This window comes from Callionymus lyra, chromosome 18 (assembly GCF_982586985.1).
Source record: "Callionymus lyra chromosome 18, fCalLyr1.hap1.1, whole genome shotgun sequence".
NCBI lineage: Eukaryota > Metazoa > Chordata > Actinopteri > Syngnathiformes > Callionymidae > Callionymus > Callionymus lyra.
The window spans coordinates 16,978,497-16,991,727 of record NC_141835.1 but is presented as its reverse complement, the minus strand read 5'-3'; the positions used below and the strand labels follow the sequence as shown (position 1 = coordinate 16,991,727).

Below are 13,231 nucleotides of genomic sequence, written 5' to 3'. Positions count from 1 at the left end.
CACCTGTCCGGGCGCAGTGGAGACACACCGCCATCAAGCGGCCAAGAGCTCGTACTGCAGGTTAGTTTCGCTGACATGATAGAAATACATGCATTATTCTGGTTTAGCAGAAAAGTAAATAACGTCTTTTTTACAAAAGTGACCAACAAAATTAAATAATGAAGAAATTATACGAAATTATTTAATTTATATATGTATGTTCTTTTTCTACACTGAGTAGAAAAGCCCCACTACTACAATTCATGTCAAGAATCTCTCACATTTCACACAGAATTTATTCTACATGAATTTGCAAATATCATACGTATGTCTACTCCGGGTACTCCGGTTTCCTTCCACCGTCCAAAAACATACAGAGGTTGATTGGGAACTTGGAGAAATTGTCCATAACTGTGTATGTGTGTGTGTGTGTGAAACATTCTGAAAGGATGAATAATTTAAAACTTTTTTGTTCTGAAAAATGAACCAAAACATAAAAACCCCAAAGAAAACGCGATTCTATTTTTTTGAACGTCAATGAAACATCAATACATCAATCTTGCAGAAAAAAACAGAAACAAAACCTGACATAAATATAGATAAAAGTATTAAAACGTTAATGTACCTTTCATAGTAAATAAAATAATGTTTAAAAATAATCATATAACGAGAATAAATCTCCTGTGAATATACAAAATATGTTTAAAGTAGAAATAATAAGAATGTGTTGATCATTTTAAATTATTTATTATTTTTAAACAAAAAAAAACAAAACGTAATATTGCTTTGTGTGACCAGCAGAGGTCAGGGCGACCCTTCTGAGTGAGCCAACAGGTGAACCCACGACAATCTGTCTCATCCAGGAGCTCAGTCATCCAGCAGAGACTCAGTTTAAAGCAGCATTAAATGCCATGAGACACGACCATCATCTGAGAACTTTGATCTAGATCCACTCAGGACAGCCTTGAGAAATCCACGCATGTTCGGTCGTAAAGTATTAACAAGGTCTTAACTCAAAGTTACGACCAGCAACTCCACTCTGATCATGTCTCAGCTAGCCGGGGCAAGGGGGCGGCGCTGTTGTTGGATGTAGGCCACATGAATCGTCCACGTGAATCCTCAGTGTTGTTGTAAAAAACCTGCAGGAATGTGACGGCCCAGTATTGAGTGTGAGTGTGTGTGTGTGTGTGTGTGTGTGTGGGGGGGGGGGGGGGATCAGAGGGGTGAGGGGTCCTCTGTCACAGCCCCTCCTGTAATGGCCTCCAGATGTGTGGCCTCAGCGCCAGCGAGGCGTCAGGGCGGCATTAAGAGCTCAGTGCAAGACCGATGTGATCGCAGGGAGAGTCCAACTCTGTGGACGGACCCTGCTGCCCGGGGAGACCCCCCCCCCACACACACACACACAAAAAAACCCACTTGACATTGAGAGTAAGAAGTCCAGAATCAAATAAATAAACAATACAACGTTTAAGATACATTTTAAGAATTGGGCTTGCTCAGATTTAGACACAAAAAGCTCAGAAGATTTGAGGTTCTGATCTCACAGGACTACGCTGAGTTCACTGTCTTTTGGGCAAGTGCGAGGAACATTTCGACCAACAGACAGCAGGTGGCGCTGCTGCGCTTCGCGTCAGGCTAGAAAACCAAACCATAAAACACACAAGTCGACTTGACAAGTGTATTTTAGTCACACATCTTTGACTCCCCAGCCATGGACAGGGCAGAGAGTACGTTTTTTTCCTCCTCGCCTTTTATAGAGAAATATTTCTTTTACACTTATTTAACATTAATTTATTTGTTGTTCCAAATGTAATAACTTAATCCATCAGGAAAAAAAACAATCAAAACCAGTTGTAAAATATGGAAGAAGCAAAATACAGTCATAATATTTATTAAAGTCATAAAATATTACCTTAACTTTAGTTTTTATAAAACTTTATGTTGTGCATTAAGTGTGTCATTAAACAACTAAAATGTTTAATTTGATATTTCTTAATGAAATCTTTTGGGTCCTCTTGGTTTTTGAGAATTAATTAATCGTATTCCTTTCCTGTTAGTTTTCTTAAAATTACAAAACTGTTCCAGATAGATAGTTAATTATTTATTTATAAAAAAAATGATTGATGTAATAATTATGACTAAACGGAAGCTTTTACCTGAAGTAGTCCATCTTAAATAGTTTACTATGGTGTTGAACATATCTTGAGAAACATTGTTAAACAGAATGTATTTAATCTTAATTGTTAAAACTGATATTTCACATGTTATCTCACAAAATATTCTGTTTAATTTTAAGTTTTGCAGTTTAATCTGCTCCATGTGATGGAGAGTCAACCATCACCATTCAATTATTGATTTAATTGAAAACAAACGTGAATAATACAGAAATCATGGATTTATTTAACAGTTAAAACAACGTGCAGAAGCATATTTTGTCGTTTAAAAAGGTGGGTCTGGTTTTGGTTCCCTCGGAGGAGACCTCCCCTCACGAGTGGGACGTTCCAGGACTCTGGGATGGATCAAGGTAATTCTCGGGATTAGACGCAGCAGTCGGCGGCCGCGTGAGTCTAAACAAGATCCGTGATTAGAACCGGACTGGACATGTGGTTCTGATTAGCCCCCCGACTGGAACAGCGAGAGAGGGGAGGAATCGGGGTGTCCCCTTCGCCCCGAAAACTGTCAAACAAACATGAGTGCGAGCAGTGAGTGAAGAACTTCTGTTGATCAAAATAAATGATCCGTGTGATGTGGCTTCTCAAGACGAAAACTTGTGGATGATCACCTGAATGAGGTGTTCCTGGGTCTCCCTGGTCTACCAGCTCTGCACCCACGTGACGACGATGAGCGAGAAGCTCACGGTTCCAGTCAGCACACCGACCACCACCAGAACCCCCGCCTGCAGCCACAGAGAGAGTCAGCGGAGTTCACGTCCGGACGCCACAGACAACGTTGTTACCCCGAAAGTGTCCGGAGATTTGAGCGGCTCCTCGCTGATCCTGAAGTAGAAAACCCCCGGGAAAATGAAGAGCAGGAGGCTTGAGGTGGTGGAGCCTGAGAAGAGAGTCTGATGAGAGTCTGGATCAAACTGATATGGAACAAACATTCATAACTTCATGTTAAATATAAAGTAAGTAAGTAAGCAAGTCATTTTTATTTGTATAGCGCTTTTCCAGACCAAGCAATTTGGCAAAAAGACTCTTGAACACAAACTTACAGTAACACTTCAATTTCTTAATCTGCACTTTGTAAATAGTTAAAACTGTATTTGTATTTATATTTAAAAATGTATTTCATGTTCATATTCAAAGTTGCACAACTCTTCCAAAGAAAACTCTTAATTGGTGAAACGCTGGAATGATAATGGCAATAAAAAGAATTCGGATTCTGACAATAAAACAATAACCTCAGAACACACAATCAATAGATAAACAAGAATAAATGTAAAAAGAAAAATATTAAAGGAAATCATTAACAAATAAGACCAAAGTTTAGTTAAAAAATAGATTTGGAACTGAAACTGTATAACTGGAGTCCAAATAAATATTTAAATAGTTTATTTAGTTTAATAATAATAATAGTAATAATAATTTAGAATCAGAAAACTTTTATTGCCAGTGCTGTTAACAGTTACAATAATAGTAATAACAATTTAAATGTTAAGTTAATGCAGATGATATTAAACAAATGCTTGGAAATAAACAGACTTGAAAAAAAGTAAGAAGTGGAATTTAACTAAAACATCAATTTAAAAGAAAAGAACACTAAAAGAGAACTGGCTACCTAACAAATAAATATTATCCGATAATACATATAAATTGGAATAAAAAAAAAATGACAATAAATATCCATATCAAATATAAAAAAAACACTTATGAACCTGTAAAGTTAATCGTAAAAAACAGAAGATAAAACAAAAGGTTAAATAGTTTATCGATTTATAATTGGATTTGTAAAATAGAAAACAAATTAAAAACGACAGAATAATCAGAAGGAAAATAATTAAACCAAATGTCATCAATATTATAGCAACAGCATCTGGAACCTTCACTCACCCACCACTCCGAACACATTCCTGATGTCTGGGACCAGCACGGCCAGGATCAGCACCAGGCCGACGATGATCAAGGTGGCGCCGATGTGGACCGGCCAGGAGTGGGAGTCGCTCCCTCGCACCAGCAGGATGGCGGCCTTACGGGCCTTCGGCACAACAGACACACGTCATCATCTCGATCGCTTCGACTCGACGCTCGGCTCTGGTTCTGACCGGGAAGTGGATGAGCGGCACCGTGAGCAGCACGGACAGCAAGATGGCGGCTCGCACGGTGAGCATGAGCACGTCCCGCGGCAGGTAGTGGTAGTAGACCATCAGCAGCTCCGACGTCACCTGAGCTGCAGAGACAGGAGACGTGAGCACCTGCAGACGCACAGAGACCTGGTCTGTCCTCACAGTAGAAGGTCAGGTAGCCGAAGAGCGCCGACACCAGGTACACCAGGAGGCTCAGCCCGATGCCGATGTTGGAGACCGTCTGCATCCTGGACTTGGAAGGTCTGCAAGAGAAGCCGGTGAGTTCTGGAGAAGGTGGACCGGAGAGGCGAGCGAGGTTACCGGTCCAGCTCGCAGTAGATGGGCAGCACCGCCGTGTGGCAGAGGAAGGAGAAGGCCATGGTCGGGATAGCGAAGGCGCTCTGGAACACCAGAGGTCCTCTTCAGAAGGTTCAGATCATGCCGGGGCTCAGATGGACGTACCTTGCTGGAGAGCACCAAGAGTTTCGGGGAACAGTCAGGGTCAGAAGAGTTCTGCGCAGAGAAGGAAGGACAGGTCAGTCACGTGGGAAGCTTGACTGGAACCAGGTCGTGGAGCACATCAGCAAGTCACATCCAGGCTGAGACCTGCTCAGATCCTGGTCTTCAACAAGTCCTGATATTTCTGTAGCGCCAGACAGATTTAGAACACAAGTTCACTGCTGTTCCACCACCTCAACTGCCTCGACTGTGATTACGTATGGGAACAAACCAAAAGTCAAAACGATTCCTGAGTCACTGAGAATGTGATCTCCGGATTCAGTAACTTTAATTGACTCACCGGACGTTTTTATTGAACTCCAAACTCCTGACAAAGACATTAAGTCCCACTCATGAAGATTGTTCAATCCAAGTCGCTTTGAATGATATGGTAGGACTAAACTAGAAGGTAAGGCTGTGTATTTTTGCAAGAATCTGTTGATATGATACGTATTAAGATACTGGGGCAACGATAAAATATATATGTACTGTAGTAACAAGGATATACTTGTAGTATTGTCGAGTACTTGACTCTGGTGTTGCAGAATTTACAGACCACATGACTCTTGACGAAGTCGTAACGTCTTTCATTTGTTTTGAAACCAAACTATGTCCAAACATCGACTTTAAAAGCTGCTGGAGTCGACTGTATCCTCTCGTCCTCAGTCACTGCTGGGATCTCGTTGGATTGTTTTTTTCACTGCGGACTGAAGTTAAATTGCAACACAAAAATGAATATCTATGAATGTCAATTGTCAATAATAATAAAAACTATATTAATAATAAATTATAATTATACTAAATTAATAAACTATAAACCATAAAAACTAATGAAAAACCCAAAATTGAAACAAATATTTTGACGAGTTTAGGACTAAAATATTAACTAACATTTAAGATACATTTCAAAAGAATCATTAGGACAAGATGAAAACTTTAAATATCAGACATAAAAACTAAATCACTTCTAGAAAAAGAATAAAAATGTAAACGACAAAGAAAGTTGAGAAAAATGAACACTTGCTAAACTACTTTATAAAATAAATAAATAAATGTTTAAAGCAAGACAAATATTTATTTATTTATTAAACTCAACTTAATTATTAGATTTTAAATGGAATCATTCATGACTAGAATGGCACCACGAGAGCGCAGCCCTCTGCCAAGACGACACCTGTGGCACTGAATCCTCTCAGTGGACGAACAAAGGCTCACCTTGTCAAAGCTCAGGTCCAGAGTGGAGTTCTGAGGCAGTGGACAGGGGATGGACCACTTCTTGATCACCACCTGAACACGAGAAGATTTACAACAACAGAACAACATTCTCCGATGTCGTGTCGACTCACCACCACGGCGAAGTAGAGCATGAAGAAGAAGGCCAGGCTGCTGGTGTAGCCCAGGAAACCTGCAGGAGAGACTCCATCGATTATCAGAGGCTCAAGTGTCGCCACTTGGATCAAAATATTGAATTATTTTAACATTTTTTGTTGTCAGGGTTCATTAAAACAAGTTACGAATGCATGTGATTAACATAGAAATGTACACAGACTTGACAGGAAACAGTTTTGTTTCATAGTTAGGAAAAAAAACAACAACTTGTAAATGAAAAATAAAAAAACACATTTTTACTTGCAGAAATATCCCAATAGTTTTCCTATAAAAATAATTAAACAGAAAATAAAATAATTCAATGTCATTAAAAATTAAAGTAAAAAATAGTAAAAAGTTTCAAGCTTCGTCTTTAACTCAAAAGTCTAACCTCCTTTCTTTAGGCTCCCCCTCAAAAAAAATTCCAGAGACTCATTTTGGGCTTTAAAATCAGCTGATGGACCATCAGCCATAAACACAAATGACAGTTTGATTGACAGATCATAGCCTGTATTTAAGACAAGCTGGATAAGATAATTGGACAGTGTCCCTACAGTCCAGGGCGAAAACATCTCGGGGGGTGATTTGAAATGGTCTGGCGTGAGCGGCTGCTTCTATTGGCCGCCGCGTGACAGTTGTGACCCCGACTCACCGATCCTGGGCAGCATGGACAGAGGCAGGACCACACACAGCGTGACGAGGACCAGCAGCACGCGACCGTCCAGGTACCAGGCGTCCCTGCAGAACCACAGCAGCCGTCAAGAGACTCAAAGTTACTTTTAAATCCGGAGCGACAGATTCTTCATCTGCTTCCCATTACAGGCCTACAGTCGACGACACTCCCCGATGATGACTTGTATTACAAAATAACTTTGACCTGAATGGAAAAAAATAACTCCCCTCTTTCACCCTGTGTGGTTTCTCTGGGTTAAGGTGACCCAGTGGCTCGGAAATAAATGTGTTTGTTGCATCCCTTGTGTTGCCTCTGGGTCAAGGTGACTGATCTCCCTGGCTTCCTTAAATACATATGCAGTGGTGGAGGTCGTTCACCTTGACCCAGAGACAATGAAAGGGATACCACAAACACATTTGTTTTTGAGCTGCCGGGTAACCTTGACCCAGAGATAGTTCAATTATTTACTAGATAATTAAAAAAAGACATAGTAAATACTAAAAATGTAATCTTGACCCAAAAAACTATTTGGTTCTTTATGTAACAATCAAAGTAAGCCATTTTTATTTGTAAAGCAATACAAATAAATAAAATAATAACCGTTAAAAATAATAATCTAAATAATAGCTTTTGTGGGAATTTTCTTTTTTCAAAAACTCAACTTAACCCTTGTGTTATCTCAGGGTTAAGATGACCTGGAGGCCCGGAAAAAATGTGTTTCAGCTATCCCTTCAGTTGTCTCTAGGTCAGCCGACAAATATGTTTCTGGGCCTCTGGGTCATAATGACCCTGAAATAACACAAGGGTTAAACAACTTTTCAAAAGAATCAGAAAATTTGCCAGCTGGTCAAAATTAACAAAAACAAAAAGAAAGTCTTAGATTTAAAAAAGGGAAAACTTGCAACAAAACACATTTGGACAAAGTTAGCTCTTGATCTCAGCCACTCATCGTGGTGGATACGGAGAAGATCCGTGAAATACGGAACATTTCACGCTTTAACGAGACGCAGGGCGGCCTGCAGTGGACGAGTCAATCGTGCTGCAGATGAAGGCGAGAGCGTGGATCACCTCAGAGGAACATCTGCCGCCGGACGACTTGTTTACTGAGCCCAGGTCTTATTAGCGGAAGCGTTTGTCCGGGGCTGCGATTAAAATGGCACAACTGATCTCCTCTTGTATCAGTCTGACGGCGGGAACATGTGTGAGGGATTTGAGGGGCGCAGCGAGGCGAGCTAACACCCTCCAGCTGCCGCAGATGGAGATGTGGTCGGAACGTCTCGGCTGACGAGGATGAGTGACAGGCTCAAAATCTGACCGGAGCCAAGAGCGAACAGAACCGGATCATGTGATACAAACTAGACTCGAGTTAGAGCCGCCGTGACATTCCCGCACCCAGAGTGTTGTGAGGACCCACCGTGGAGTGTCGTCGCTCAGGAAGCTGCTGATGGACGCGGGAAGCTCCGACTTCAGGATGAACAAATAGGATGACATCGCTGAGGGAGGGAGAAGGTGAAGAAGACAGTCACGTGACAACATGGGGGTTTGGGGGGGGGGGTTGAAAGCGGGTGTGTCGGCTCCGAGTTAATGCAGGCGGGTGGAGCAGATCAGTGCTGAAGCTCTCGCTGCAGAAGAGTGAGGAATGTTAACTAGCATGATCCCTGATGCTAATCCAGGTACCCCCTCCCCACGCCCTCTTCTCAACACCCCCCTGATAGCTCTGCAGCCTCCCAGTCACCTAAAGTGGTCACTTCCTAAAGGTCACCATTGCATCCTCCACAGACCGCAGTGTGTGGTCACAGGCCGGACCGTGCTGCCCCGGGCAAGGTCCTGCACTCGCCCTTAAACAAGCCCAGGCCTTAATCCCAGAGATCCTGTATTTGTTTGTGGAGCGGGACTCTTCCAATAACCATGGAGGCCACACAAGACCCTGGAGCGCTCGCTCTCACAGCAGTCGCGAAAAAAATACCTCAGTCCAGAGGAATTCTGGGGAAACTCCCCGAACGTCCCGCTGACCACAGCTGCACATAAATATGTGACGACACAACAACACGGAATCTGACCAAACTTGAGAATTAACCCTTTCAAGACCACATGGAGGGGGGGGATAGCAGAGCAGGAAAGCCGCAGAGGGAAGTGAAAGTGTAACACACAGCTGCACAAAATGGTTCATTACATGAGTGGTCGCTAAAGAGGTTCACAAAATTTAGTGTAGCAAGCAAAACAAGTTTTTCTAACATTCTCTCAAAATACAGAATCATAACCGTCATTTGTTCCGCATTATCAAGGTGTCAGTGAATGCAGCACGGTCGTTTCTCAGACCCTGTTCAGAAGGAAATAGTTGACTAAACTTTGCAGTTAAAAACAAAAAAAAACATACACGCCAATCAAAAACGCACACCTGAAGTACAACAAAATTAACCACCAACCTAAAAAGACACACAAAAACAAGATCAATTAAATGTTAAAACCAAAAAAACAAATTAATCGACCAAATAAGACAAAAATAAAATATAAAACAGGAAAAAACTCAACAAAATTAACCAACCCAACAAGACAAAAAGAGACATAAAAGTTTAGCAGCATTTAACACGTTGACATGCAAGCTACGTATGATACTAGCGAGTGTGTTGGCAGTGGACAGGGGTCATCATGGGAACCAGGCTGACACATCATACAGCTAAACTACAGTGGTGCAGAAACACATCCAAGCAACACTCGACAAAAGCACAACAACACACACGTGAGCTACTCTTGGTACTTACGTCGCTAAAGACCTGTGAGAGGAGAGAGAGAGGGGGAGCGAGACGGTGAGGAGAGGAAACAGAATCATCATCATCATCAGGAGAACACCTGAACATTGTGTGTGTGCAGTCAGGTAAACACAAAAGACAACCACTTTCAATTCATTAGAGGGGAGGGGGGAAGTCAGGGGGGTCTTCTCTGTAATTAAGGTCAATTGCTGCATCAGCCTCCGGCAGCACGGATGATTGTTTACTCAGTCGAGCTAATTGCGCTCTTATAAAAGAGGCCCGGGTCCAGACAGATGTGCCAGGACTCAGGGGCTCCGACACGTCCCCCCCCAAAACCACAAACATACAAGGGGCCGGCGCAGTAATCCACTCAGACGCTGCACTAATGATTGCAGAGGAGCTTCACCTCTGCTCGCTGCCACCACCGGAGATGTCTGAGGCTGAGGGGGGGCGTAACTCAACACCAGAGAGGGAAGGTCGGCCATCAGTGATCCATTAGACCACAAGCCCAGGACCCCGAGGAGGAGCCAGCAGGGGTGAGAGGTTATCAGAGAATCAACATTATAGCCCGAAAGCTTGGAATCGAGCTCCAGCAGGGGGCGCTGTTAGCCTCAGACTCTCACAAACAACATATTGAACACGTTTTTTAACAGTGACTATATAGAGAAGAAAAGGTTATTTCACCAAGTTTTATGATGACACATGTGTGTAAATCTTGAAACTCACCCCCCATATTCTGGATGAGGATGGAAACAGCGACAATCACCTGCCAGACAAGAGTGTGAACATTACATCCAGTCACAAGAACAAAATGAGGATGAAATTGAAGAACTTGTCTCACCTTCCCTGGTCTGTGAAGTGCCCGCATGCCCAGGTCTTCATACGAGCTGATACCTGGGGAGGAAGATCAGATGCTATTTTTTAATCTTCATTGTCTTCTTATTCTTCAACTATCTTGGTCCAACATTGTCTCTCCTCTCCACCCTTCCCTAATTTTGTTCTCCACATGCTCCTCTGATCATTCTTATCAACTTTCTTTTCACTGATCACCATCTTCATTCCTCGACTTCATCCTCCAAAATCACCACATCATCAGCAAACATCATAGTCCTGCGTCTCCTCCCTCTGTTACTGATCTATCGCACAGTACAGAGAGAGAGATTCTCTAATCAGCAGAACAATGGTCGGACCAATCAATCAAACTCTGAACCCCCCGCCCCCATCCCCCCTTCACTCACCTGTCTGGTCGCAGAGCTTCAGCAGCAGGTGGATAGAGTACGCTGCCATGGTGGACACCAGGACCAACAACACACTGCAGACAGAAAACAGAGAAGAAAAGTGTGATCGAGGAGAAAGACATGAAGGAAATTAAGTGAGCAAAAGAATCACAATTTGTTGAATGTATTCAACAGATAAATTAGAACAGAGAGGAACAGGCAGATTAATTATGAGAAACAGAAGAAATTAAGAAGAACGCGGTAGATAAAAAGGAATATAATTAATTGAAAAATGGAAAATTCATAGAAAGAAATGTATCAGTAAGCTGGTAGTCAGCGGAAAAAGGCAATTAATTAAGTGAAATTTAAGGGAAGGAAAATGTATCAGAAATGCAGCAAGAGATAAAATAGGAAATGCAAAAAAGTATTTACATTTATTGTGAAGAATATTAAGATGTTATTAGTAAGTAATTAAGTAAGTAAGTAAGTAAATTATATTTGTAGAGCGGTTTTCTAGACCAGGGTCACAAAGCGCTTAAACAATCAAAACAAAACCCAATAAAATATATACTTTAAAAGGTAAAGATAACATCGAGACGAACACAGGAGTCTCAGAGGATCAAGGAAAAGCCTGCACCAATAAAAGTAAAGGAACAATGGAGGACAAGCAGGGGAGGAACGAACAATGCCACAACATACCAGAAGCCCAGGATCCCCGTGTTGGCCATGGCGTACGCCAGGCCGAGGATCCCGCTGCCCATGATGGCGTTCATCAGGTTAAACACAGAGGATGTAAAGGACGCTCCTTTGACGCGTGACGGCGCCTCCTGCTGTTGAAGCACAACAGTGATGAAGAAAGGAGAAAGACAAAAGAAAAAAAAAGGAAATGCTAGAATTTAATCATATCTTATTTGTAAATAAATATTGAAAGAAAACTATTTTGAAACACTGGGTGCAGGCTTAAATTTAGACAAGGCAGAAAAACTTTTAAGTAAGTGTATATATGTGTGCGTTTGTGCAAAAAGGCCCGTCTGAAAAAGTCAATTTTAAATGTTATCATCTTTTCAATCTTGATTATCTGGCTAAACAGGGCTTTTATTTTAAAGGTACTTAACATTTGTTTATGTTTATTTGTCCATTTTGGTCTCATCTCGTCAGTTACATAATCATAGACAATTTTACAAGTGATTATAGAGATTAAAGGAGCAATGACAAAAATATTCTTATCATTTCTGCCCCTTATTTAATCTTTTCTCTTTCACCAAACAAAATACTTACTTCATAGTTGATTGGTGCATTTATTATTGTTGATGATACTTTTTTGTGGTTGTCATTATGTTGTAAATTTTATGTTGTGTTTGGATTTCTGATATTACTTTGAGGTCAATGTCAACATTGTTTTTAACGTGTTTTGTTAGTCATGTTAATGTGGTTTATAAATTATTCTGTCAGCTAGTTACTTCCTAAGCGCTAACTATTGATTGTATATTGTCTTCTGTGTTAGGCTTACTCTGAAAACATCAGAAGGAAATTGATTATCTGCCTGATATCAGTGCTGAGGGGAAGTGAACAATATAATCCTGCTTGATAACAAGTGTGGAATAATTGAAAAATCAATAGTTTCTAACCTTTCAAACCCGTTTCATTATTAAGCTAGAAAAAAGGAAAAAGGCCAGTTAAGCCGTTAAAATGTGCTGATTTAGTAGAACGTAGATGAGGAGGGACTTTGGTTAAGCTGCAGGTTATAAAACCATTTCACATGATGAGTTAGAGAATTTATACTTTATCCAAAATAAATTTTGAATTACATTTGAGAACAGAAAGATAAAGGATGGAATTTGGTTGTTTTCATTTTTTGTCAACCTTCTATCCAACTTTTTTTTTAAATATTCCAGAATATTGTAGGAAATTCCAGCAATATTCTACACATGAAAAAGCGAGTATAACATCACTAAATGTAATTTAACTGCATTATTTCAAAGTAAAAGTTTAAAATATTTGTATTTTATTTGACCCAATATTGGGATGCAGTAATTATTTAGTTCAAAAATATTTGTTTGTTTAGAATTTAAATGTTATATTTGTTATACTTACCACCAGGTAGACACTAAATAATAATAATAATAATAATAATAATAATAATACATTTGAGTTTGAAGTTTTATAGAAGTACTCCATGCATATAAGAAGTTAAAAGTGTTATAGTGAATATAAAAAAGACCAACTTACCTGTGACAGTAACGGGGTCGCTTCATCCTCAGCGGACGCTTCTCCATTGACGCTCATTTTCACAACATGAACTAAAATCTCAAGTTAAGTTCTTCTAACTTATGAACTCCAGCTGCGCTCATCTTCCTGTTGTTGCTCCCGCGTCACATGACGCGCGCTTCCGTCGCGGTATACTACGTAGGAAAGTCGCCGACCAATCAGGGATCAGGATTGGCGGCTTTAGATGATGACG

General features: G+C 40.9%; 1 protein-coding gene across 1 annotated transcript; it reads right to left on the bottom strand.

The window, feature by feature from the left end:
* Nucleotides 1-2,367: 2,367 nt before the first annotated feature.
* Nucleotides 2,368-13,141, bottom strand: slc38a6 (solute carrier family 38 member 6). The gene is made up of 17 exons (XM_087780286.1): nt 13,000-13,141; nt 11,470-11,600; nt 10,792-10,865; nt 10,395-10,447; nt 10,280-10,319; nt 8,218-8,296; nt 6,783-6,868; nt 6,109-6,167; nt 5,978-6,049; nt 4,727-4,777; nt 4,586-4,665; nt 4,427-4,527; nt 4,244-4,368; nt 4,032-4,176; nt 2,936-3,030; nt 2,762-2,875; nt 2,368-2,655 (listed from the first exon to the last, which is right to left on the bottom strand). Exons 1-16 carry the CDS (start codon nt 13,054-13,056, stop codon nt 2,792-2,794), a joined length of 1,332 nt encoding a protein of 443 aa, XP_087636412.1. The 5' UTR covers nt 13,057-13,141; the 3' UTR covers nt 2,368-2,655; nt 2,762-2,791.
* Nucleotides 13,142-13,231: the final 90 nt, after the last annotated feature.

Excerpts from the sequence above, each read along its gene's own strand:
- slc38a6 (XM_087780286.1), bottom strand. The coding sequence starts at position 13,056 with ATGAGCGTCAATGGAGAAGCGTCCGCTGAGGATGAAGCGACCCCGTTA. Across the intron at positions 8,297-10,279 it reads CCTCATCCAGAATATGGGGG|CGATGTCATCCTATTTGTTC; the intron begins GTGAGTTTCAAG and ends TCCCTCCCTCAG. Across the intron at positions 4,528-4,585 it reads ATCTACTGCGAGCTGGACCG|ACCTTCCAAGTCCAGGATGC; the intron begins GTAACCTCGCTC and ends CTTCTCTTGCAG.